Source organism: Chelonoidis abingdonii, chromosome 11 (assembly GCF_003597395.2).
Source record: "Chelonoidis abingdonii isolate Lonesome George chromosome 11, CheloAbing_2.0, whole genome shotgun sequence".
NCBI classification, from domain to species: Eukaryota; Metazoa; Chordata; order Testudines; family Testudinidae; genus Chelonoidis; species Chelonoidis abingdonii.
This window is the reverse complement of record NC_133779.1, coordinates 33,844,144-33,869,779: the sequence shown is the minus strand read 5'-3', so window position 1 is coordinate 33,869,779 and position 25,636 is coordinate 33,844,144. Positions and strand designations below refer to the sequence as shown.

The 25,636-nt window shown below is 50.1% G+C and overlaps 1 protein-coding gene across 1 annotated transcript in view; it reads right to left on the bottom strand.

The window, feature by feature from the left end:
* The window catches only part of ADAMTS10 (ADAM metallopeptidase with thrombospondin type 1 motif 10), a 96,436-nt gene that overhangs the window by 23,715 nt on the left and 47,085 nt on the right, over window positions 1-25,636 (bottom strand). The window contains exons 11-15 of the mRNA XM_075071357.1: window positions 24,134-24,275; window positions 17,910-18,017; window positions 15,248-15,393; window positions 15,018-15,081; window positions 12,905-13,007 (exon numbers count right to left, since the gene is read on the bottom strand). Of these exons, the coding sequence (XP_074927458.1) occupies window positions 12,905-13,007; window positions 15,018-15,081; window positions 15,248-15,393; window positions 17,910-18,017; window positions 24,134-24,275 (563 nt within the window). The remainder of the gene's footprint in view (window positions 1-12,904; window positions 13,008-15,017; window positions 15,082-15,247; window positions 15,394-17,909; window positions 18,018-24,133; window positions 24,276-25,636) is intronic.

The window sequence follows — 25,636 nt, the reverse complement described above, 5'->3', positions numbered from 1 at the left end:
CTAACCATTTTAGTTCTCTAATGCTGACCCCCTGACCTGCTCCCCACCCCTGGAGGAGGCTGCACAGTCATGAGACCACCACCCACTTCCATCCTCTTCAGCTACAGGCGCAGAAGGCAGGGCAAGGATATTGGGCCATTCGCAATGGGGGAAAAGCATCTTGAATGTGTTGCTTAGAAGGGAGGAGAGAGGGAATCCCAGGGGAAGCGAATCCCACACTGCGGGGAGGGGATCCCTTCCTAGCTCACTCCCTTCAGGCCCCAGGGTGGAGGTCTTTAACTGCCCCTGGGGCATGAGCCCAGCCAGCCATGAGTGTGAAGTTCCTGGAGCAGCCCTCGTCTGTAGGACAGGGGGCAGGGAAGGTGGGGGTAGTTAAGAAGAACAAGACGGGGTAGGGGAAAGAGCAAAGCAAAGGGAAACAGTGCAAGGCAGGTAAGCTTGACATTCATCCCCATGGTGAACCATCAGCATTTCTGAGCCCAACCTACCTCTCATGGAAGTCACTGGCAAAACTCCTATGGACCAGCAGAGGGAGCAGGACTGGGCCTGAAACAGATACTATATCGTGTGTCATCTGACAAGATCTCAACCTTCAGGGGTCGGCTGACCATCTGCAGGTGACTGGAAGGTTGTACGCTGTCTCCTACCAACTGGTGCATTATGATTTCTCCTGCACCTTCTTCTGCAGCATTGGGACTAAGCAGGGCCGCGGCAGGAGAGCTGAGAGATTTTCCATGGGATTCAATTTTGGAAGAAATTGTGGCAGAAGAACTTTCATCCAGAGAACAAATTCTGAGCCAAGTGGCAAGGTTAGACCAGATGAACTGGCAGAACTCAGGACTGGCTGGACCAGTGGCCTCACTCCTCTGGTAGGGCACGGAGCCAGGACTACAGGAGTGATCTGAAACAGCTTAGCAGGAAGTGGGAGATCAGTGAGAAGGATGAGCAAGTCCGATCTGTTTTGGAAGAAGGCTGCATATGGGACTAGACTAATGGCAGAAGCAGATTCCTAGTGTTCGGGGACGAAAAGAAGAGGCGCATAATGGCTAGAAAACAATTTTCCTCTCCCCTCCCCCGACTGGACCTATGCTTGAAGCGTTCACTCAGTATTGTAGTATCCTAAGGGAGGTCAGCAACATGGAGGAGACTCGGGCAGAGAGGCATCCCCTGGGGCTGGGACCCTGGCAGCTTCCTCGTGGTACCAGTGATGCTCCTGAGCTGTTTGCTGGAGCTCTGAACCACCCAGCTTAGTGAGAACCTCAGCAACTGAAATCTGCAAGTCGTTATTGAACATCAAAGGGGCAGATGGAGGGAAGAGGCGGCCCAGCTGCGTCTGGGAGCCTGCAAGTTCAGTGAAAGCAGATGGAGGGGGAAGGAAGAGGGAAGTCAGACTGGGGGACGTTAGAGGGGAGTTCAGCTAGCTCCAGGCAAAGCAGTTGAGAATGACGACTGGGCTAGGCACTTGGTGAAGGGGGTTGCATTATCCCTGATTCTCTGAGAGCCAAGGACTATCACCTACCGAAACTCTTTTGCTTTGATCTCCCCTCTACCCTTGAAAGATGTTGAAAAATGCTGGACTGACAGTACAACAGTCAAATCACAGGCCAGGGACAGCATGGGCAGGAGCCATACATGCTTCTCCTTCCTGCTCACCACAATGTGTCTCGACGCTGGCTTGGGGGATCCTTTTGAAAGGAGAGAGACTCCATGGCCCATTGAATCCTCAGCTTCCTGCCTGAACTCACCAAGAGTCACACCGACCCCCATCCACTGGGCACTCCACTGAGGTCACCAACTCATTTCATGGAGGCCACCAAGCAGCCGTCAGCTGGGCAAGGCCTTTAGGTGGCTACACCCCTTGGGTGGATTTAAACTTGTGACTTGAAGGTCAGAAGCTCAATGTCCCACCCTCTAGCCCTTGAGACAGCTGGGCCTCTGCTGCTAGTTTAATTCTCTTGGTCACAACATCCCAAAGCTCCTGTGTCCGAGAGTTCCTTCCCCGAGAGACATCAGTGTCCAAGACAAGTTTGCATCCTGTTACTCGACATATTTTAGTGTCAGCAGGTGGTGGCTTCCCACGAGGACAGGGACTAGTGATTTGGGCTAATTCAAGGGCTCAGTGGCTGCCCAGACCGGACATGGCCTCAGGAGCACCTTTGACTGGCTTTTACTGAATTTATTTGATACCCTTGTTTGTCTTACTCTTCTCACTTCCAAACAAAACCACCCCAACCCTTGCAGATTCTCCTCTGCCGGAACCTCATTCTCCTTCCATTCCCAAAGCCTCCCACCAGTTCTGCCTCGGGACGGCTTCTTTACAATGAGGTGTCCCATGCTGCCTGCCCTATCAAGGGGAGGAGAAGTCACTGATCTGCGGAACGATGTTGTATCTCGAATAATATATCCAGATCCTGGGCTTTTCCGCCTGCCGCTGCTGTGTCTGGAGCTCACCTGTCATTGAACTGCACAGTGATACTGAGGGGCTCTTCTGAATTGTCACCTATCAGTTTGTCCAAGCAGGTTAATTGTCCCTGGAGCTCTCTAGGTTAAATCCTGTCTGCCATCTTGCTTCAGAGCTGGTTATTTTCAGAGGTGTCACTCCTGTCCCCCACAGCATCACCTCCTAGTGACAGACACAAAAGCAACCCTGCCTGTGGATGCTTCAGCCCCAGACAGAGCCACTCGCTTTCCTGTTGTATCCACATCTTGAAGGGAACCTCTCATTTCTTCCATCATTTGAGCATGAGACTGAATATGCAACAAGGTGGGACCGAGAACCAGCCAAAGACTCAGCGGTCTCATTTCAGGACTTGCAAATGTTTCTTTAAACTGCTCCACACACGCAACCCCCTTCCTCCCCTGTGTCAGTCTCCCCTGCAGGAGAAGTGAGACCAAATGTAGAACCCTCCCTCTCCCCCTGTAAAACAGCTAAATCATGACACAGCCTTGCTTCCTCCCCCTTCCCTGTCTCCTTCTCCATTTCAGCAGCTGTGGGATCCTCTCGCTCTTTCCTATAATACTCTCCTATTGCTGCTGTCCTATGTTCAGCCTACGGCAGCAACCGGCCCAAAGCGTAACCATCACAGGCTCACAAAAGCAGCCAACACGGAAAATGGGAGTGAAAAACATTCTATGCTAAAGACGGAAAAAAGGGATCAGGGATTGGTGGCATGATGGCCAAATTCCTTCCTTTGCCCCTGCTTTGTTGCAACACCTACAGGAATGGTGCAGGGTGTAAGAACTCGGGCGAGAGGGAGGGAAAAACTGGCAGGTATGAATCCTGCTCTGGGGGAGGCTCTGGCTTTCCTCCTTGGCTTCTCCATATTACAGCCCAGGAGGATGTTGTTTTTTTTCTTTTGCTTAAATCCCTCAGAATTCAACCTTCTTTCCAAGTGAAATCAGCAAATAGAGAAAGCGAGCGAGCGAGACCTCCAGCTGAGGCCAGAACAGTCTGGCTCCTAGCAGGTCAATCTGGGGTAAAGTCTCTTTAGGCTAACTTGCCGATGGAACACCAACATCCTGTGTCATGTCTTGGCGGTGGCTATGTGCACAGGGATGCCAGCCAGCAGGCAGGCAATCTGGCTGAACAGGCTAGTCCACTCAGGTGACTATGAAATCCCAGGCCTCCCAGCCTTGTGCTAAATGTCCATGGCTTATTTACTTTTTCTGATGAGAAAGTAAAACTGGAAACCATTTGTTTTGATCTACTGTGTCATAACCGGTTAGGCAAATTAACAACCCATTTGCCCAGCTCAATGGGCAAGATGCCCCAGTAGAAGGGAGCAAGCCGACTTGGGACACTGCATGGGAGAGAAGGGGAGATCTGCTCACCGGGGTGAATTCTCCAGGATAAAATGGAACAGAAGATCCTACAGTGGTTGTCTCTGCCCTTTCCCTGGCTGCTTGTACCAGCCACCTCCTATGGTTATACGCAAATACCAAGCAGCTGGTGTCAAGTTGTGCCACATCCCAAGAAGTTTGTCTTGTAGATAAGGACAGCGGACAAGGAGTCAAGACAAGGGCAAGTCACTGCCTATATGTGTCTCCCCTCCTGCCCTTGGCCTGTCCTGTCTGTTTAGATGATGAGCTCCCTGAGGCAGGGGCTGTCTCCCACTCTGTGTCTGGGCAGCTCCTGGCACATGGGGCCCTGATTTCTTTGGAAGCCACTGATACACGCAGAACAACATTTCACCATGGGACCATGATGCCTCCCCATGGCTATGATGCATCCCCTTTTTATGCCTCACGCCCTGGTTCCCTATGGCTTGGGCTCCAGTGTGGAGGGGTCACCACCCTTACAAACCGACAGGCTGGAATGAAGTTGCGTGGTTGGAGGGGGCTGGGAGAGAGGAGCAGAGCTGCTTTGCTGAGAGGAAGCACATCTCGGGTACCTCCCGCAGCCCGCTCCCTGCCAAAGCCCAGGATGGCCCAGGGTCTGAGAAATCTCTCTGTGAGCAGATGATGGTTTATTGGCAACTTCCCCTGGCCAGCTGTTTGGTGGGGGATTTGAGAAAGGCTTGAAGCTGGGAGAGCTTTTCTTTAAAACAAAAAAAAAATGGATTTTAAGTGAAATGGAGAGAGAAACTACCTCCTTCTCCCACATGGTTTTCTGCCTCACTCACTCAGGGCCTCATCCAGAGCCTACTGAGGTCCCTGGGAGTTTTTCCGCTGACTCCAATGGATCAGCCCCTATGCATGCTGCTCAGTGAAGGCTTCCCAAGCTGTATTTGTCCAAGGAAGCTCATGACAAACAGGCTGCGCTCCTGCAAATCAGTGGCAGCACTGGCCAGTAGCCCTGCGCAGCCTCCAAGAGAACTAAACAAACAGGTCATGAAGCAAAGCCACTTGGCTCCTTTCTAAGCCAGAAAACAGGGAGCTCGTTGCAGCCTTCTTGCTATTGGCATTAGCCACGTGCATCCTGATGGTACCCCTTCACACATGGTCCCTCCTAGGCCACTCTGCCCCAGCCTGGGCCATGGAGCACGAAGACTTGTCCCTGCTCTCTCAATGCCCGTTTATAGTATTGCAACTCCGGTTTTGGTTCATGCAGTACAGACACGAGGCAGAAGAGCTAGCCGTGCAGCAGGGCACAAACAAGCCACCGCTAAAAGGGGAATGGCTCTGCAGCTGGGACCCAATTCGGATCTCCCCGGCAGTGGTGTAAACCCTATTGGCGGAGTTACTCTGGATTGATGGATCTGGTTCTGGTGGTGGTTTATGTATTTGGTTCCTCAGTGGATGGAAGATTTAAAGAAAAGAAAACGTACAAGCTGTTGTGCAAATGAACTAGTCCCCGATGGCTAGCTTGTGGGCTGCTGCCAAGCTACACGCTGCTGTGATCATGTAAACAGCGGGGCCAAGCCATGATTGTATTTGGCTGGGAAACGACTGAGCGCAGCAAGAAGAGGTGCCAGTTAGGAAATAGGTGGCAATGGCCCAGCATGGCTCTAGGGGGTGCGGTGCTGCTCTGTAGATACCATCATCCAGATGAGAGGTGAAATGGAAGTTCACAGTATGTGAGGAGCCTTAATCTTGGTGTCCTGGCCAAACTCCAACTTGAGTTATGGCAATGGGCCAAATTTTCCCGTTTCTGACATGCCAGGCCATTCCACTGCAGCGAACTCTGCATTCGCTTACACCAGCTGAACCAGTGACGGGGTCCCTGAGGGCAGAGTTTAGCCTTCAGAGTCCAATGGGATCGCAAGGACAGGCAGTGCTAGGTCTGCCCCATTCCGTTTAACCGATTCCCACCCACTGCCTCCCTGAGCTCCTGTGACACTCCTCACTTCCTGTCTCAATGCTGAAGAGTGCTGGCTCACTCCACCCCCGCCTTTCTGTGGGGGATCAAAGGGTCTCGGTCCATCCCTGACACACCTCACAGGCTCTCTCAGTCTTTGCAAAGGGTTTGGAGATCCTCCGAGGACAATGCAAATGAATGAAATAACAGCGATACTAACAATCAATGGGGCGTAGCCGGGTGGAACAAAGCAGCTGGATTGCATGGGGCCTATTAGCCCTTTGCCATCTCTGTCTTCTGTGTTTTGTCCCGACCTGCCTGACTCTTGCTGGCGGCTGGACCAGGCTTTCACCATTACACTTCAGAGAGGCGGGTTTCCCCACCCTGTGTGTAAAAGCAGGTGCTGTCTGGGGATGTGGGCAGGGGAACCCACGCTGCTGCAACTTGTTGCTGCTGCTCTCCGAGGTTTCCGATGCTGTGGTTTCTCTTTCCCTTGGCACAGGATGCTGTGGAATAGGGGTGTTGGCTTAGCAGGGCTCCCAGGCCATTCAGTAAGGAATGGAGGAGGGAGTTCTGCCCCAGTGTGTGTGCGGGGGGTAGGGGTGTGTGGCCCAGTTCCAGATTCTTAAAGTCCATTTTTTTGGGGGGGCCTTTGTGAACATGCTTAATGGGAGAACAGCCAGGGACCAAATCTGTGACCCCAGAGGCCTCGCTGGCAGCTTGCTGGGAACCTAACTGGCTTGTGAATTTCAGAGAGACATATTTCTAAACAGCAAAATTGAAACCCAGTTCTGAATTCTCCACTTGATTGAGGGGGTTTGGATCTGGCTCGTCTTAACTAAAGGCACTTCACTGTGTTACCTGGGATATTTGCTTGCACTTGCATCTTTCTGGCTAGATCAGTCGAAAAACTTCCTAACGGTCAGAGTGGTTAAGCACTGGAATAAATTGCCAGGGTAGGTTGTAGAATCTCTGTCACTGGGGATTTTTAAGAGCAGGTTAGACAAACACCTGCCAGGGATGGTCTAGATAATAATTAGTCCTGCCTTGAGTGCAGGGCACTGGACTAGACGACCTCTCAAGGTCCCTTCCAGTTCTGTGATTCTAGGAAATGGCTCGTGTGCTGCATTCACCAGCAAGGAAGTTTTGCTGATGATCGGCTTTCTCCTAACTGCAGGGACAGGGGCTGGTCATACTGTAGGATCCCGTGAAGCTCCTTTAAGGATCGGGGCACATTCTGGGCTTCCCCTATGTGGGAGCTGAGGGCCAGATTTTCATAAGCATTCAATGTCTGGCAGCTCCCCTTCTTCTCAATGGAAGGGGGAGGAAGGGGGAATTGTTCTCAGTGGTCAGTGCTGGGTGACGGGCTCTTTTGAAAACCTGGCCCTGGCGCTGACTCCAGCTGTAGTGACCAGGCCCCGAGAAAAGCAGCATTACTATGTCTTGGAGAAGTAACACCACTGCTGAGCGGCACGACCATGTCACATGGCCTGCGCTGGCCTGAGAAGCCACTGACTTCAGGATTCATCGAGAGCCTTGCAAAGTGGTCCTGCTCTGAATGGTGACTCTAGAAAATGGCACAGAGGCATCAGGCTCCATGTTAAGATTGCTCAGTTTATGAGAATGACTGGGGGGGAGGGTCGCCTTTCTGTGCAGTGTGGTTCACCTGCTGGGATCATCTGGGTGTATCTCATCTAATCAGTTCCTTGCCATTTCAAAGGCATTGGGCACGGATGGCACTTTGATCTCTCCTGCTCTCTACCTGTGGCACAGACTCCAGCCACGTGAGGACTGAAATAGTTTAGTGCAGTGGTCCCCAATCTTTTCGCCTGGCGGGAGCCAGACGAAGGACCGTGGTGGCGATGGAGCACCCGCCAAAATGCCACCGAATTTCTGTGGCATTTTGGCGGTGATGCCTCTCGATGATGTCACTTGCCGCCAACAAGTGACGTCATCGAGAGGCGTCGCTGACAAATTTCTGCGGTGTTTCAGCGGTGATGCCTCTTGATGACATCGCTTGTTGGCGGCAAGTGACGTCATCGAGTGGTGTTGCCGCTGAATTTCTGTGGCATTTCAGCGGCGACACCTCTCGATGACATCACTTGCCACCGACAAGTGATGTCATCGAGAGGTGTTGCCACCAGAACGCTGCAGAAATTCGGTGGCATTTTGGCAGATGCTCCACCACGGGCCAGGACGCGGGCGCATTTAGATGCCCCTGCGGGCGCCATGGCGCCCGCGGGCACCACGTTGGGGACTCCTGGTTTAGTGTTTAACTAAGGCCTTTGGGTTTAATATTTGGGTGAAAATTAATGGCTTGTGTTATACAGGAGATCAGATCTCATGGGCCCTTCTGGCCGTCAACTCTATGGATATGGGTTAATTGTTGTTTTGGGTTTTTTTACCTACCAACACTACCAATTCAACCTGGGCTCTGAGATTCAAGTGGGACCTTTCCCTTCTCATGCATCCTGGCTAGAAATAAAGATCCACTAGCTTGAATCTGCCTTCTTTTATTATTCCTATTTATTAATTTAGAGAGAGTGCTAGGCCTTTCCAAACCTAGAGATACAGCTCCTGTGCTAAAGGACACACAAACCTCAAAGCCAAAGATAGATGAAAGAGGCCAGGGGATGCAACATACAAAAAAAGGGCCTGGTTCCGCTCCTTCCTGCAGCAGCGTAAACCAGTAGTAGTTCCACTGAAGTGAACAGGGTTACACAGGTGTAAAAGTGTATAAATGAGAGAAGAATCAGGCCCAACATGATCACGAGGACGGCAGATCTTTTGCTACCCTATTGTCTTCAAATTTGGCCCTCTCTTACTTCATTGTGATTGCATGGGGTTAAGTGAGATCAGAATTTGGCCCCACGTCGCGAATGGAGGTAACCACTTGTGTTGGCCATGCTGAGCCAGGAGAGAATCCAGCTCACTCTTCCCAAGCTGGGTTGGCTCTGCAGGATGAATAGGGCTGAAAGCTTATCTGCGTTGAGCTGTCATGGCTCTGAATACACCCCAGGGGTGGGTTTGCTGGGTAAGAAAGGCCACTTTCCCAACCTCCTTTCTCGGGGCAGAACCATGCTGGTTTGCTGGCTTTCCAGCGAATGTTAGTGCTGTTATTCTGCACCAGCTCATAGGCAGCTGGGAAACCAAAGAGACTGATGGGACACAAGCTCCTGAGCAACAAAGGATCATGGGTAAATAGTGTGAAAATTCCAAATTTTGAAAACTAGGCTGATCCACACAACATTCATCAGAAACACCAAGATGTGTGTTCTTTGGCTTTGTCCAAAGTCAATAAGAAAGAACAGCCATGGGTGCCTGCATTTATCCACAATGCTTTGCTGCAGAGGACGTGTTTTGTTCCCGCTGCTCACCCGTCCCCACTACCTCCCCCAGAAGGAATTAAAGTGCATAATAGCTTATGATGAGCAATCTCTCCTGTTTTCAGCAGACCCTGGTTCCCCACCCCGACCCCATGAGCTGCTCCCCGCTCCCTTGGCTCTGACGTTCGCCAAGAGCAAAATGAATAACTAAGCGAATAAAACAAAATAAACAAACAATTAAAGCCACATTCCAAGAGGTATCTGCTGACTGTTAAACTTGGACAGGCTGAGCTCAGTGCTTCTCGCTGGGTCTGTGTATCCTGCACTCCCAGGGTCTAGGCTCCAGGATCGTTATAAATCACCACAAGGAAAACATGCCGTACCGGCCCCAGGCAAAACCCAACCTCAACTTGCCAGTGACCCGGCAGCTGGCACCAGGCCTTCAGCCGACTGCTCCTATCTTCCCCGGAAACTGGCTCCCTCCCCCAGCTGAGCCATGGGGATGCTCTGTGCCTTTAAACCTTGCTAATAAAGACAGCTCTTGGGCCTGCTGGGTTGGCCCTAGGTGGGATCTTGCCCAGCACAGGGCCTCCCTTCCTGTCCCACACAATGGCAGCCATGCTGGTGAAAAGGTGGCATCCCGGTGCAATAACACGCAGGACATCTTGATGACCCTTGCTGTGGGAGCCAGCCCAGATCTGAGAGATGAAACTGGTTAACTCGGACAGGAGCCTTTCTGAGGGGGCTAGTGAAAGGGGGAATAAGCAGCCAGAGGCACTTGGAGCTGACTTTTCAGGTGCTGGGTACCAGATTTCCCCGCAGGGTGAGGCAGCAGCTGCCAGAGGCTCTGTCCCAAGATGGCACCAGCTGAAGGAGCAGAGAGCACTATGAGAACTCAGGAAAGACTCCAGGACGGACCAGAGTATGTCCCATGGGTGGACTGAAGCCTGGGAGAGAGAAGAAGGGGACTGAATCCCTCTCTGCCCAGCAGCCAGACAGGAGGAGTGGCTGAACCACACTCCAGGCCAGGTGGATGGGAGATAAGGAGAGAAGAACATCATCCCTGATGGATCCTTGGAAGCTCTGAGGGAACTGGTGCCACCTCTGAAGCATTAGCAGATCAAAGGGTTTTGCGGTATGGGGTTTTGCTGCAACATGTGGTTAGGGGAGAAAATATCAGATGCAAATGGGATGGCCTGAGACAACCTCTCCCTCCTCCAAACAGACACGTAGCAGGTTCCCCTCTGGGGTAGTACTATTGTCTTCAGCAGACTTGCTCCCACGCCTCCCAAAGGACACCCAGCAGCACTCGCTCTGAGCTACCCTGATCCTCGGGGATTTGACTGGCAGAGCCACCTCAGACCAGCCACTGATATTCCCGTGCACAAAACAGCTGTGATAGCCTGGCTAGCGCCACTGTCCCCATTGACCTCTGGGGCCTTCATATGGGGCCCAGTTAGCCTTTGCCTCTCAGTCCTCGGTTCCCCTTTCTTGCACTTTGGTGGTCAGGAGTCTCCTCTAAGAATACTGACAACAGTCACCATTCAACATGCTCTCTGCCATTGCAGACTAGACAGCGTTATCACAGTGTGCACAGTACTCCTTAGCTATTCCCGAGGGAGATGGAATACCTGGCTAAAAGCTAGCCAGTAGCTGGGACACTAGGTTAGGATTTGGGGTACCTAGGTCCTATTCCCACTTCTGCTGGTGTGACCAGAGGCAAATCATTTCCCTTCTGCGTGCCTGGCTTTCCCCATCTGTGGAACAGACCCAATGATACTGACTTGTCTTTGCAAAGAGCTTTCAAGTTTGTGCATGAACAGGGTGCATATGAGCTAAGTACTCTTATTAATTATCAAGGCCAAAAGCAAAACCAGGATGTTTTCAAAGAGAGACAACTCTGCAGTGCTTTGCAGACGTTAACTTATGATGTCTCCTGTCCTGCTCAGAGGAAGATGAGTTTTATCATCTTATTTTTCATACAGGGAAACTGAGGCAAGGAGCAGGGAAGCGCCTTACTCAAAGTCATAGAGAAAATCCGGCTCAGAGAGGTGGACTGGAAGGCAGGAGGGGGGACGGACAACTCAGTGGTTTGAGCCTTAGCCTGCTAAACCCAGGGTTGCAAGTTCAAGCCTTGAGGGGGCCATTTAGGGATCCAGGGCAAAAATCTGTCTGGGGGTTGGCCCTGCTTTGAGCAGAGGGTTGGACTAGATAACCTCCTGAGGTCCCTTCTCACCCTGAGAATCTGTGAAGTGCAACCAGCCAATGGTGCCCTGCACCAAGCCCCATAGTCAGACACCAGGCCATGTCTATCTCTCAGCGAGGACTGAGCAAGAGGTCCAGGCAAGTATTTCAACTGCATTTTCCACATGGAATCCCTCAGGGTCATTGTCTGACTTATTGCTTTGCCATTTTATTACATTTTTATTGATCCATCCCCTGCAGCCTCAGCACATCTGTTCCTGGTGCAGGGTCCCCCCGGGGAGGTAAGCTTATTTACACAGCTGCAAAGGAGTTCCCCAGTCAAGTTCATTAAGTACATGAAGGAGACGCACTGTTCTTTCTCATTATGAAAAGATTTCTGCCCCACAGATCTTCCTCTCCCACCTTCCCGTTAGCCATTCACTTCTACAAGACCTGTTAGAACTGCCCAAAGAGAAGAGGGGGCCCTGCTAGCAACTAGCTAGTTCAGAGGATAGACACCGCTCTCTTCCCCAATTGACTGGGCACAGACTAAAATGCCAGGTGCTGAAACGTGAAATCTGTGTGTGGGAGTGAGGCTAGGGACATTATGGGTAGAGCTGAGGAAAAAATTTTCAGCAAATAAACTATTTGCTGAAAATTATAGCTTCAGGTCAACTGAAACTGTTCACGAATTTCGGTCAAATAGTTTAGGCCAGAAAAAAAACAAGGGGTGGGTGGGTGCGTGGAATTCTGATGAAGTCAAAACATTTCAATATTTTTCAAAAGAAAATGGTTCAACTTTTCATTTTGAAACAACATCTCGTTTAGAAATGAAGTGAAATTTATCTTAAAATCTCCCGGGAGAGTAAAACACACCCATAAATGGAATATTTTGTTTTTTCATTCAAGCCAAAACAAAAAATTGTCTGGTTTTACATTCTGACAAAAAACGCTGAAAAACTGTCATTTCGTCTGACTCAGAAATACTCCCCCCCCATAATTTTTTGGTTCGGCCACCAAACAAACAAAAAACAATTATTCATCTAGCCTAATTATGGGAGGATTTCACTTTTCCTCAATGCCATCAAGTGTTGGCCAATGCCAAAGGCTGGGTAGTGAACTAAATTGAGCAGTGGTTTCAGTCACTAAGCAATTCCTGTTTTTGTTTCTGGTCTTCTTGTTTATACCACTCAGAGATTAAAGAACAATCAGATCCAAAGAAATAAACTAAACAGCTCCTCTCCTATTGGATTTTAGACTGCATAGCTAGGAATTTAAAAAGCAGCTGCATAGAGTAATGGTGAACAAGAGCAGGAGAACTGCTGGGTGGCGTCATCACGCCAGCAGTCAGCTGCCGGAGGAGAACAAGACTTCAATCAGTGAAGTGTGTTTCTATTTGTCACGCAAGAGTCCCTCTAAATGTGGATGCAGACAGCTTCTCAAAAGGGACTGGGGTGCCACAGGAATGGGGGACCTATGGAAAGACAGATTTGATGAAATTTGCCAATCTGCAGATTTGACGAATCTGCACATTTGATGAATTTGCTCCTGTTAATAAGACTCTGCTCCAATTCTGGCTGCCAGAGTCACTGAGGCCCAGAGATGCTCTGGTGAAGCAGCGAGAGGAACAGTGCCGGACAAGTCCTGTGCCACTCACCTCCTCGGTACGTCTTCCAGGTGTAGTATTTCCCTCGGAAGGGGATGTTGTCGAACTCGGCGCACTGCAGCTCTCGGAAGTCATGGGAACCTGGAGGGCAGTCCTGCGGGCACAGATTCAAGTGAGATTAGTGGCTTCCCTAGAGCCTAGCAGAGAGCCAGGGTGACCATGCATAAGCCCTACAAGGAGAAACTGCCGTATCAGAGTAGAGCCATGGTCCTTTTACATGGGCATCTTGCTTCCAACAATGGCCAACGATCGGCACGTCAAGGGGAAAGCCAACAACCCCTGCCAGTGATGTCCCTGACCAACTGTAGCATTGGAGGGGCATCTTCTTTCTAAACCTAAGCACAGCATGAAGGCCAATGGCAACTGCCATTGGATCCCAACCTGTGTGTCTGCAGATGAGACTCATGCGTGCAAGCATCCCATTCATTTGTGAATCAAGTCAGGGGCCTGATACATCGCCAACTGAAGGCAATTGGAAGGCTCTCAACGACCAATGCAGGGGTTCTCAAACTGGGGGCCGCGGCCCCTTGGCATTGCAAGGTTATTAGGTATTATGAAGGCAGCGCTGTAGCCAGCAGCAGTGCAGAAGTAAGGGTGGCAGTGGAGCGCTAAGTCTGCTGTGAAAAGTGATATCGGCAAAGTTTCTTCATGTCCCCAGTATTAAACAATAACCATTAAAAAAAAACCCTTTAATGCTTAAAACAATTCAATAAAAATATGTTTTAGTCTTAATTTAAAAGTGGTGAGAAAAGGTTCATTCATTAAAAATAGGGTAATGAACGTAGCATTTAAATAATGTTAAATATGAAAATGTGTTTTTAATTTATAAGGGGGGGTCACACTCAGAGGCTTGCTTTGTGAAAGGGGTCACCAATATAAAAGGTTAGAGAACCACTGGACTAATGCCATTAACGTCACTAGCAGCCTGCAAATGAATATAAAAGTCACAAAGGTTGGAGATACAGGCTGGGAGCTGAGACCTGGCAGCAATGAAATCCCAGAATCATAGATGTTAGGGAGGGTAAAGGCTGTAGCCAGTGGCTCTCAACCTTTCCAGACAGGAGCCTGATTTGTCTTGGGTACCCTCAAGTTTCACCTCACTTTAAAACGACTTGCTCACACAATCACAAGGGTCACAGCACACTATTGCTGAAAAAATGCTGACTTTCTCATCTCTACCCTAGAATTATAAAATAAATCAATTGGAATATAAATATTGTACTTACATTTCAGTGGATAGTATATAGAGTAGTACAAATAAGACATTGTCTGTATGAAATTTTGGTTTGTACTGGCTTCGCTTTTAATGTAGCCTGTTGTAAACTAAGCAAGTATCTAGATGAGTTGATGTACTGCCTGGAAGAGCTCTGCCTACCCCCAGGGGTACCGGTACCCCTCGTTGAAAACCACTGTTCTAGGCCATTCAGCCACTGTCTTTGGGACAGATGCAGGATTGCCCTCTACCAGACGCCTTCTAGTCTAGCTTTAGGTTAACTTTCCATTTGCCTCTTATGAGGATTTCACCCCTTGCCTTGGGACACTGCTTCACTGTTTAATAGAAGCTTTGGGGCACAAACTTTTTGTTAAGTTTGTCTTCAGCCCCTAGAACAGTAGGGCCGTGATCCCTGACCAGGGCTTGCCACTGCTATTGCAACAAAGTCATCAGCATTATCTCAGAGTCAGAGAGTTCTCCTCAAATTCTCCTTTGTTAATTTCACCCCCCCCCCTCCCGGTTCCTTGTTCTTGACTCCAAGGACCCCACAAATAGCTCCTTTCCCATCCTGCAGGTATGTGTAAGCTGGTGCTGTGACATCTCATCAATTAGCCACGTCACTCTTTCAAGCTTCGGTCGCAACTGAATCCCTCTGATCGTTTCGTGGCTCTTTTCTGCACTGGCCCCGGCTTGTCACTGTATTTCTGGTTCTGTGGATGCCAGCCCGGCACCCAGCACTCCCAGAGCCATGCAGAGGGGAATGACCATCTCCCTGCTTTGTGATGGAACCCTTCCCCCGATTGCTTTGGTCTGGGTTGTTGCTGTCTCCCGCTGCAGATCTACATCAACCTCACAGTCCACCATCCCCCTAGGAGGCCTTTTGCTACTTACATCAGTGTTACACGACCGGTAGCGTTTCCGCTCGCCCAGGCAGTACTTCCCTCCAATGGTCGGCCTTCCAACAGAGAACAAAAGGGGAGAGAGAGGGCTAAGTGGGATGGATCACGCTGCTTGGGCACATGGCTGCTACGTTCCCCACCAGTGGTGGCCGGGTGGGGCAGCAAGCCAGGGTACTCCCCGAGGCGAAGGGTTGCATTCGGCGGTGCGAGCAGTTCACCTACCGTGGGCTGTCGCAGTGGCGGATGGATGACGATACGCCTCCCCCGCACGTCCTGCTGCACTCCCCCCAGGAGGACCAGGCTCCCCAGGCGCCGTCCACTCCCTCTGGCCGCGTACCAAAGGGCACGCACTCCCTCTTGTAGCACCACTGGGGAAAAACAGAGTGTTAGCGTCCAAGAGCACACGACCCCCTCACAGGCAGCTCCCTGCCCTGCGTCAGCCCAGGGGATGGCCAGGATGGAGCAAGGCGAGACCCATTTCGAGACACTAAGCACGGGGCCCAGTCCGGCTTGTGGAGGTGCAGGGATGGGTTAGACAGGGAGGTCTCTGAGGTGCATTTTAGGGGGTGGCAGGGTGGGCTCTGGAATTTTGTCAGTTCTTTGGAAAGGGAAGAGAGGCTCTATTTCTGCTATTTACAGAGCATGGAGGTGGGGAGGGCAAAAGTGCAAGTATTGGGGCCCAGACTGACCCTCCTGCCATGATCCACTGCTGTTTGTGAGCCTTTGGATTGGCAGCCCCAGGCTGCATCCAGCCTCTGAGGCAGACAGTGGCCATGTATCTGTTCCCCATGCCCAGGGCTAGCTGACCTGTTCATCTCAGCACTCGCATATTCTGACTAGCAGCAGCGTAGGAAGGAAAGAAACCTGCCCAGCCATAAGAGGGCAAAGACAATATCAGTGCCAACACCCCAGAGTCATGCCCTTCTTTTCTCTGAATCATGTCTCCCACCCTGGCTCTTCCGCGGTCTGCCCATAGAGGTGCCAAGGAGCAGCATGGGTAGCACGGCCTGGACCCTGGGGCCAATCCTGAGCAGCAGCAGCTCTTGGTACCAGACACCCCACAGGAATGGATTCCCAGAGAGTAACTACGACAGTCCATTGGAAAATAACCACAGAGAGTCGAATCTGGATTACCCAGAAATCTCAGGGCTGGTAAATCAAGAGAGTAGGCAGGAGAAGTCTTTATGCACCACTTAGAACACAACCACAGCTCTTTCCCCTTCAGCCTAATCTCTGATAGCCAAAACACCTTTGCTGCTTCCTACACCTTGATCCTTATTCCCCACCAGCCCAAAGGGGAAAAGCCAGTGCAGACCCGAAGGCGCAGATCTAGTAAGGTGTTCAAGGTTGGGGGTTGGCCCAGCAAGCAAACCAGAGAGGGAGATATCCAAACTCTGGATTACCAGGAACTTTAGCTAACAGGGGTTCTGAAAAAGCAACATTCACTTGAAGCTTATCAGCCAAAGACCCTCAAAACACTTCATAAACATTAATACATTAAGCCTCACATTCCATCTTGTGAGGTTGATTGGTACCATCATCCCCATAATACAGATGGAGAAGCTGAGGCATACAGAGGTGAAGTGACTTGCCCAGGGATATATAGTCAGTCCAGGTCAGAGCTGGAAATAGAACCCAGGAGTTCTGGGTGCTCTAACTCCTAGACACATTGCCTCTCTTTAGAAAGCTGCCAATCACTGGTAGAAAAGGGTAAAAAAAAGAAGAAATTAATAGAAAAAAAATCATGGGTAGAAAATTTTCTCATGGTATGTGGCGACCCTGACCAGCATGGATGCACAGCTTCTAGATGCTGTTTAATACATTTCAATCTGATTTACAGCTGAGCTGAGCGGACTGTTCGCAAAGAACAACACGCTTGTCAATTTCTGCCTCTTTTTCTGCCTGAAACTCTCAAACCTATTAATGATTTGAAATAATTCTTGAATTTATTTGCAATAAATTCCCCTGTATTGGAAAAACTCATGTCCATTTCATTGTGAATGTTCAGGGCCTGATTCTCCATCATGTAGAGCGTGTAAAGGGCACATTAGTCATTAACAGCCAGCTTTAGTCACCCACGTCACCCTGGCTGCATGAGGTCCGCAGCAATGGAGAACCAGGCCTTCAGTAGTCAAGCTGTGAAATTCACGCTGGGTTGGCTAGTCACATGGTGTTGAGTCTCTTCCCTGATTGGGTGGCATGTAGCTAACCAACCCAATGTGACTGACGACCGTCAATTTCACAGACTGATGTTAGCACTCAGCGAATAGGCTTAAACGTCTCCTCCCTTGAATATCCGCAGTGGAAATTCTGAGCGAACACGAAGGGGGTGTGGATGCTGCCAAATCACAACTCACTTTCCAAATAAATAGTCATAGCAAAAAACGCAACCAAAACTGTCCACGCTTCAGCTGATCAGAAAAAGTGAAGGGTTAATAACTCCAAGTTTTATCTAGCCCTTTTCATCCATAGATTTCAACGTGATTCACAAGCCATTATCCTTGCTTTACAGAAGGGAAAACTGAGACATAGATAAGTGACTTGCCTGAGGCCACCCAGCAAGCCAGAGGTGGCAACAGAACCAGCGTCTCCTGAGTCTACCCATTACACCACAGGGCCTACCTGCAGCTGGATTTTGGGGCCTCATGGCGGGGGTATAGAGTCTCTCACTTAAGCATAAAATGAATTGAAATTCAGTGATGCTTCTTGGTAGATTCCAGCCTTAATCTCCCGGTCTACTCGCTCCACACTAGGATGCAAGAGGCAGGAGTGGGCACACAGTGCTTTCAAATCACTCACCAATGCAACAGTAATCATGCTAATCATCAGAAAATTGCTTCGACCACACATTGTCAACTCACGCTGGTGTCCTGGGTTTCCTTACCCCCTTTTCAATGGTATTGGTTTGGCATATGGTCCCCTCAGCAGCTGGTATGCTGTTGGTAATGCAGCGGTTGCTTTTGCTTAGACACCATAACTCACTGCAGACTTCCTGGAAAGAGATGTGGTTGGTGATGGGGGAGGGGGGAAGGGAGGAGGAGGAAGAAAAAAGAAACAAACAAAGCCAAGATTAGGAATCACTTGTGCTAGCAGCAGCTAGGATTGCAGTAGCAGCACTTTGGTGTCTTTGAGAAGCTCCAGCTGGTCTGGGACATTCTAGTAATGGAAACATTTTCAGCTGGGAAAATAAAAAAATGGGATCATATCTGGAGAGGCGCTTAGCCCTTGTAATGCATACTGAGTTCAGCCCCTCTTGGGGTCTGGCCCGAGGATGCTTTTGGTTCTTTGGACACCACTCGTCCATTCAGAGACATGGAAGCAGAGTTTTCAAAGATGGACACCTGCGTTGGAAGCACCAAAGTGGCACTAAGGCAACGAACTGTGTCCCCTGCACATCTGAACTCCATTTTTAACAGAGGATGCCTCGCAGAAAAAGTGTCTCCCAGGATTACCCGGTGCGTCCGATTCTAACCCAGTGTGTCCAGCCCTTCCCCTTCTCCCAGCCCTTCCCTTCTGGGGTGATGCTCGCAGGAATGTCTCCTTCTGTGGGTCTCAGTTATGAACACGAGGGAACAGATCCTGGCTCCTCCTGTCAGCCTCTTGGTGCCAGGTGGATGGAGATCTGTGTTTACAGGGCAACTGGGAATCCCCAAGAGGGTCAAGCTGGTTTCAATGGTTTATGCCACTTTTCTCCTGGCTCCCCCAAACACCACAGGAAGTGCATTGGAGGGGGAGGGTCACAGCACTGCCACTGTCCCCAGATGGTGTAACGGTCCTTAAGGGACTGTTCCAGATGGAAGAATTTAGATCTGCCTTTAGGAGGCTCTCAGTTATGCCAGGTGCTGAACTGGAGTCAGGACTGGAGGAGAGGGAGGCTGGCTTAGAGTCTCCTCCTCTCTCATCAGGTCCTGCCCTGAGTGCATCTCGGCCCTAAAATTCCACTCCTCCTTCGAAGCAGCTCTTTATCCAAGTTCCAGATTCTCAAGCCCAGTCCCACCAGGACCCCTCATGGGCTCCAGGCGAGCAAAGCTCCCCTCGGCTGGGTCTTTTCTCCCATCAGTCCATTTAAAACCCACCCAAAAGTCAGTTCCATCACAGAGACTGTGCAAATCCGTCACAGCTGCTCAATTGGAAAACGCAGAAGCCTCGGAACCTGCTCTGGCCCCCAATCTTCTAAATCCAGACTTCAGCACCTGCAAACCACAACGCAGCACCTGAGGAGGGTGGCTGAGTTGATTGCCGGATCTCTGTGGTGGCCACATAGTTATTAGAACAAGCCTATTTGAACTTTTCAGCATTACACAGAAAATGACTCCCTGGGAAGAGGGGGGAGTTAATCTAGGTTTGTGGGTATTAAAAAGAAAATGGTACTGTAGCTTGGTTTTTTATTATAGTAGAAACATGGCCTGAGATGTGAGAACAGGAGCTACCCTCAGCAGGGTAGGGATATCCGATATGCTAATGGCGAATAAAGGCTTTACGGCGTGGATTGCAAGACCTCTTAAAACACTGCCACCTACCAGCTGAGTTCTTTGCTCTAGCCACTACACGGCATGAACAGAGCGGCAGACCCGCTTAGCAGTGTCCCAGAGTACAGGAAGGGGAAGGGGAAAGCAGCACTTGCTGTGGCAGCATAGACTTGCTTTGGTGAGTCTCGCAGTCGCCAAGATAACCAGCTGCTGGAAGGAGGTTGGCAGCAGAGGAGTGAAGGCCACTGGCTGATACAGAGGGAGGATCAAATGGGATTCAGGATTTAGGGAAGGCTGCGGCTGGGGCTCCCCCAGAGATGCAGGGACAATGGGATTCAGAATCTAGTGCCATATGCACCAGAGTCAGGGTCTCTTCGGAGACCCGGGGCTTACAGTATTGAGGACCCAGTGGCACGTACATCACGCTCTCAGGCAGGCCTGGCTGCGATCCGAGCAGGAGAGTGGAGGCCTTAGCTCTATTCAGCCAAAGCAAGCTATAGCTCTTCAGCAGCACAGGCCCAGTGCTTAGGATTGATGAAACTTCCAGGAATGTGTCCGACCAAAGTTGGCAACTCTACAGGTGCTGCTGGTAGAGAACGAGACAAAACCCTCCCAATCTCTGGTCTCCCCCTCATTCCCAAAGCGGCAAGAGCTGACGGTGCCACGCTCACGCAGGCCGCCAGCCTGCAGTCAGGTGACAGGCCATTAATCACGCCTTCCTATCTTATCTGAGCGCTTCAGTAGGAAATCCTTTGGCAGCACTCGGAACAGGAGCCGACACCCCATGATGATAAATGAACTGGTTCAGCAAGTGGGTGCCGAAGGTGGCAGGATGTGAACCCGACATTGTGGTGCTGCTCCCACTGTTACTGGCGTTACCATACAAGGGGACTAAGGATAAAGAAATACCATAGTATCCTGCAGTAATGACCCAACACTCTACACAGGCTGGGCATCTCAAAGGGCTGTAAAGGAGTTTGGCACCCAATTCCTACTGAGGTGCAATGGGATGCAGGCAGGTACCTAACTCCCTTAGGCAAATCCCAGCCAATAACATAACTACTGCCCCTAATTAGAGGAAGGAGAAATCATCTCCACTTATTGATATGTGTCTACCACTCTTCATGCCTGTTCGCCCTGCAGAGCCAATACAGGGATAGGAGAGGGAGTCTGCTTCTTCTTGTGCATCAACCAAATTGCTTGATGAGCTTCTACCAGGCACATCTGGGCATCCCATTGAAGGGCAGAGGCTCCACAGGCATCACTGGATATGTCTACACTGCACCCTAAGCCCAGGTTGACTCCAGTTTGATCCCAAGGCCCCCTTCGGTCCCCACACCAATCAGTCTAACTTGGGTCACCCAGCACTTAAAGACCTAGCTCCTAGGACCCTGCTAGGGAAGTGGATCAGAGCCTGCGTTCCACTGTGACTTGGGTCCAAGCCCTGTCATTTTGCAATGTGGACACAGGCTGAGCCACAAACCTGAGTTAAGTGGTCTATGTGATGCAGCATGGACAGGTTAGCACAGCTGGGACACCCAGGTTTACAATGCAGTGTAGACAGACAACAGAAGGCAGAACTGGAAGACAATCTTTCTGTAAAAAAAACAGAGGAGTCCTTGTGGCACCTTAGAGACTAACAAATTTGTCTGGGCTAGAACCCACTTCATTAGATGCATGAAGTAAAAAATACAGGAGCGGGTATAAATACATGAAAGGATGGGGGTGCTTTACCAAGTGTTAGGTCAGTCAAACGAGATAAATCAATTAACAGCAGGATACCAAGGGAGGAAAAATAACTTTTGAAGCGGCCCATTACAGACAGTTGACAAGAAGGTGATGAAATGGGTTCCAACCCAACCAAAGCTTATGCCCAAATAAATTTGTTAGTCTCTAAGGTGCCAAAGGACTCCTCATTTTTTTTTTGCTGATACAGACTAAGACAGCTACCATTGAAATCTTTCTGTAGCACCTTGCTTTCTACACGATGCCCGTCACTATTGCAACTGAGCTCCCAGTGGGGCTGCAAAGGTGTCATGTGAGGACACGAGTTTCCTTGCTGGTGATGAGGATCCAGAAGGAAAGAACTCAGCTGCTCTCAGATCTCAGGCTTCAGGACTGGCAAGGAGAACAGAAATCTTTTCACACCTGAACGGGGCACATTGGATCTAGACTCACAGAGAGATAAATAAACATGGGTCCGATGGACACAATTTGCTATGCCCAAATAAATTTGTTAGTCGCTAAGGTGCCACAAGGACTTCTCATTTTTTTTTTACCATTTCTACAGGCACTGTTCCAAGCAGAACGCAACCTGAATTCATTAAGGTGAAGAAGAATGTGGAAGTCCTTGGGCATCTGTAGTCTTTGGGTCAATTACTCTAGAATACTGCAGGTGTTTGTTTTTCTTTTTTCACTCAGGAAGCATCGACATAAGCTAAAAAGGAGCTGGGAAATGGGCATGTGAACTTGGAAAGCTTCCATTCCACATTTGCAAGTACAGTAACAATCAGCAAAGCCTCCCTGCTAGTATCAACCCTTGTTCATGGATTCATTTTAAGGTCAGAAGAGGCCGTTAGATTATCTAGTTTGCTCTCCTGTACAACACAGATCATAACATTTCAACCAACCTCAATAATTCATTGAACTCAGTCACTTGTGTTTGACTAAAGCAGAATCTACAGAAAAGCCTCCTGTCTTGCCTTGAAAGCATCAGGATGTGGAGAATCAACCACCTCCCTTGGTAGTTTCTTCCAATGGATAATCACCCTGACTGTTAGCAAGGTGGGCCTTATTTCTAGTTTGAATCTGGCTTTAGGTTCCAGTCATCAGATTTTTGTTCTGCCTTTCTCTGCTAGATTACAGACCCCAGTGAGATCTGATAGATGAGTCCGAGCTGATAGATAATCATCTGTTTTAATCCTGCCAGTCCCACAAAGCCAACACGGCTGCAGGAGGGTGAGCAGGATTCTCCTCTGTCTTGAGCACCAGGTCAAATGACCAGTTAAGTTCTGATTTCAGAATCGTTTCGGTTGCTGATGAGGCTAGAAGCAGAGAGAAACCAGCGTGGCCATCGGATCCCCACAATGAGCTGGTGGTGGCTGCCAATGAAAAAGAATCTGACTTTGCCTTGTAAGCAGAGTGAATTGCCATGGGAGCTGCAGATGGATGCAGAGATGCCATCGTTAGAGAATCGCTCTCTGGGTCATAATTGCAGTAAGTGAAATGCATCCAAGGGGCTCTCTGTGCATTTCTAGAGCAGGTGATAGGCCAGACTCTGATCTTAGTTACACAAGTGTAAATCCAGAGTCACTCCATTGGCTTCTGTGGATTTCCTCTGGATTTACACTGGTGTAACTGAAATCAAGATCTGGTCTTACTCTCTTTTCTTCCCAGCTGTTTTTCTTTTCTACCTCTAGTTTGGCTCCCCCTTCAGACCCACCAGTGGTGAGCAGAGCTGGTAATTTTACTTTAGCCTCTGGAGTTCACTCCTTGTTTCTCCTTGGCCTCCCCAACTCCAACAGATCCATCGTGCGGCGCCCTCTGAGACCTGCAAACCGCTCCTCCATTAATCGGTGCGGAGGCCTGAATCCCAGTCCACACCCCCAGGCTGAAAGGCAACACCAAGCCCATCTTTTCTCCTTCCTCTTGGGATGGTCTGAATCTTTTACTTTTCATGCTGGAAGTGAGTCAGTTTTGAATCCCTCCACCTTCTTCCCCATCTAGGGTGAGGCCTGCTTCCCCCCAACTAGCTCACTGGTGATGGCATTAACAGGAGCAGCTTGCACTTGGCCAGATACATCCCTTCCAGCCTGATAGCAAAGCTACGGAGGCACCTTCTTGCTAGGTTCAGCCTCCTACCCAGGTGGATCCTCTGTGCGCTCTTTGGGAAGCTGGGCCTTTCACATACCACAATGAACTCTTTGGTGCACAGGCCTTCCAGCTGAAGTTCCAGTCAGACATATTACGGGTGGGGAATGGATCAGTTATGTCAGGCAGCACTTCAGGGACAGGCCTAGTGGTTGATACAGTTCACCTCCAGAGAAGTCTGGCTTTCCACAGCAGACATTCCCTGGCTTCAGAATCTTCCCCCTGAGTTGATTGGCTGAGTGTGAAGGAGGTGGAGGGGCATTCTGGGGAAAGGCAATGGCTGGTTTAATGTCCCAAAGTTCTTTCACTGTTGGGATTGTCTCATCTGAGAGAGACTGACCCTCTGTGAAGTGTATCTGTCCGTATCCCCAGGAAAGAATTCCCATGGGAGGGGTTTCTCCTCCTAATTGCGCATGTGTGCGAGGGATTTCTCCAGCCAGCTCCCAAAGACAAAAATTACCAGTGTAAACAAACCCCGGCCATCACCCACCAACTATGGTGCTGCCTAGGCAGCAGATGACTCAGGCGAGTGGTTTGCTTCCGCCAGAGCTGAGCGGATGGAAACTGAGCTCAGCTGAGCTTGCCCTTCGCAGATCTGACCTGGCCCCTTCTGCCCTTTCACAGCAAAGCTAACAAGGAAAGCGCTTTTGTTTCACGCAAGCCAGTAAAGACTTGTGGGAAGTGGAAGAACTGCCCTGATGGCCCAAGCCCTTCGTGGCCCAGCCCTCCACCCCCTCAGAACCGATAGTAAAGCAGGAAGGCTCTCTACCCCGTATTTACACTGGCGAGATTTAACTCCGTACTGGAAGCGGCACTGCTCGTCCGCGTCGTAGGCCTGCCCAGGAGCCACCGTTGGGTAGATGAAGTCTTGTTTGGGAGGAGCGTTGTTCAAGCACAGTCCCATGCCTGAGCTGGAGAAGAAACAGAGAAACACAGATGGAAAACCTGTGCAGACAAATGGGGTTATAACCAGCCAGCTGAGAACGAGTGATGGGCAAACGGCTACCGGCTTGGAGGTGAGCCTGGGTTACCTCTCCAAATAGCTAGAATCTGCACAAATGGGATGGAAACCTCAGTGGGACAGGCTTTGTTGAGGTCTCTCAGCACCTCCACCTCCAGACAGAGCCAGGAAGTGCAGAGGCTGCTGGGAAAATGACATGAAACAGGAGGACAAATGAACCAAACTCTTCTGAACCCCATAAACGGCTCCATCTGAGTTTTCGGCAAGGACCCAAATACTACCGTGATGGCGGCAGTGAAGATACCAGAGACACAAGGATCTAGAGCGTTGGACTGGTTCTCCTGCTACTCAGATTGGACTTGGGATCAACCTGCAAAGTCTGGATCTGAGTTTCAAGTTTTCCTTGAACTCTAGAGCTGTAGGGTGCTGGGGTTTCAGGTCTACCCATTGTGAAGTCTGGACTGACAAACTCTGGGCCCCCAGGCAGCAGGAAGAGGATAAGAGAAGGGAAGGGAGTGGGAAGGTTAGTCCTGTGACCAAAACACAAGGCCAGGGCTCAGGAGAACTGGATTCTGTCCCGAGCGACTTGCTGGCTGACCTTGGAGAAGTCACTTAGGGCAAGGTTTTCAAACATGTTGGCCTAAACTTAGGCAGCTGAATCCATGTTTGGGCCCCTGAGTGTCTGAAGATGCTGAACACACCTGGCGTCTATGGGCTGTGGCCGGGTTTGAGTGTGCTCAGCTCTTCTGGTAGGCCGCTTTCATTTAGGCACCAAAATATGGACTAAGTTTAGGCACTCGAGTTTGCAAGCGTCGGCTTTAATCTCTCTGGAGGGATTTTCAAAGGTATCAAGGGGAGTGAGGCACCCAACTCCCTGTGACTTTCAGTGGGTGCCTAACTCCCATAGGCCCCTTTGAAAAGTCAGCCCTCTACCTGTAGGCTGGAGATAATTATGCTGACCTACCTTACAGGGGCAATTTTGGGACTTACTTAATGTTGATAAAGTGCTCTGAGATCCACCCTCTGTAAGGGGACAGGACTTAGGCTCTGATTCAGCAAAGCACGTATGCATGTCCTTAATTTTCAGCATATAAGTGTGGTTCTGTGGACTGCTGGGTTTGAAGCACTGACTTATGGGCTGTGTGTCTTGTTGCCCACCCCTCTAAGCTACCCACTCAGATAGCTGGCCTCTTGGGTATCAGAGCCGATGGAGAATGCATGGCTGGAAGGAGCAGGTCTGAGCGCAGAGCTTCTGCGCTTCTAGTGCCCAGCATCACGTGCCTGGAGTTAGCTGGAGCTCCTCACGCAGAA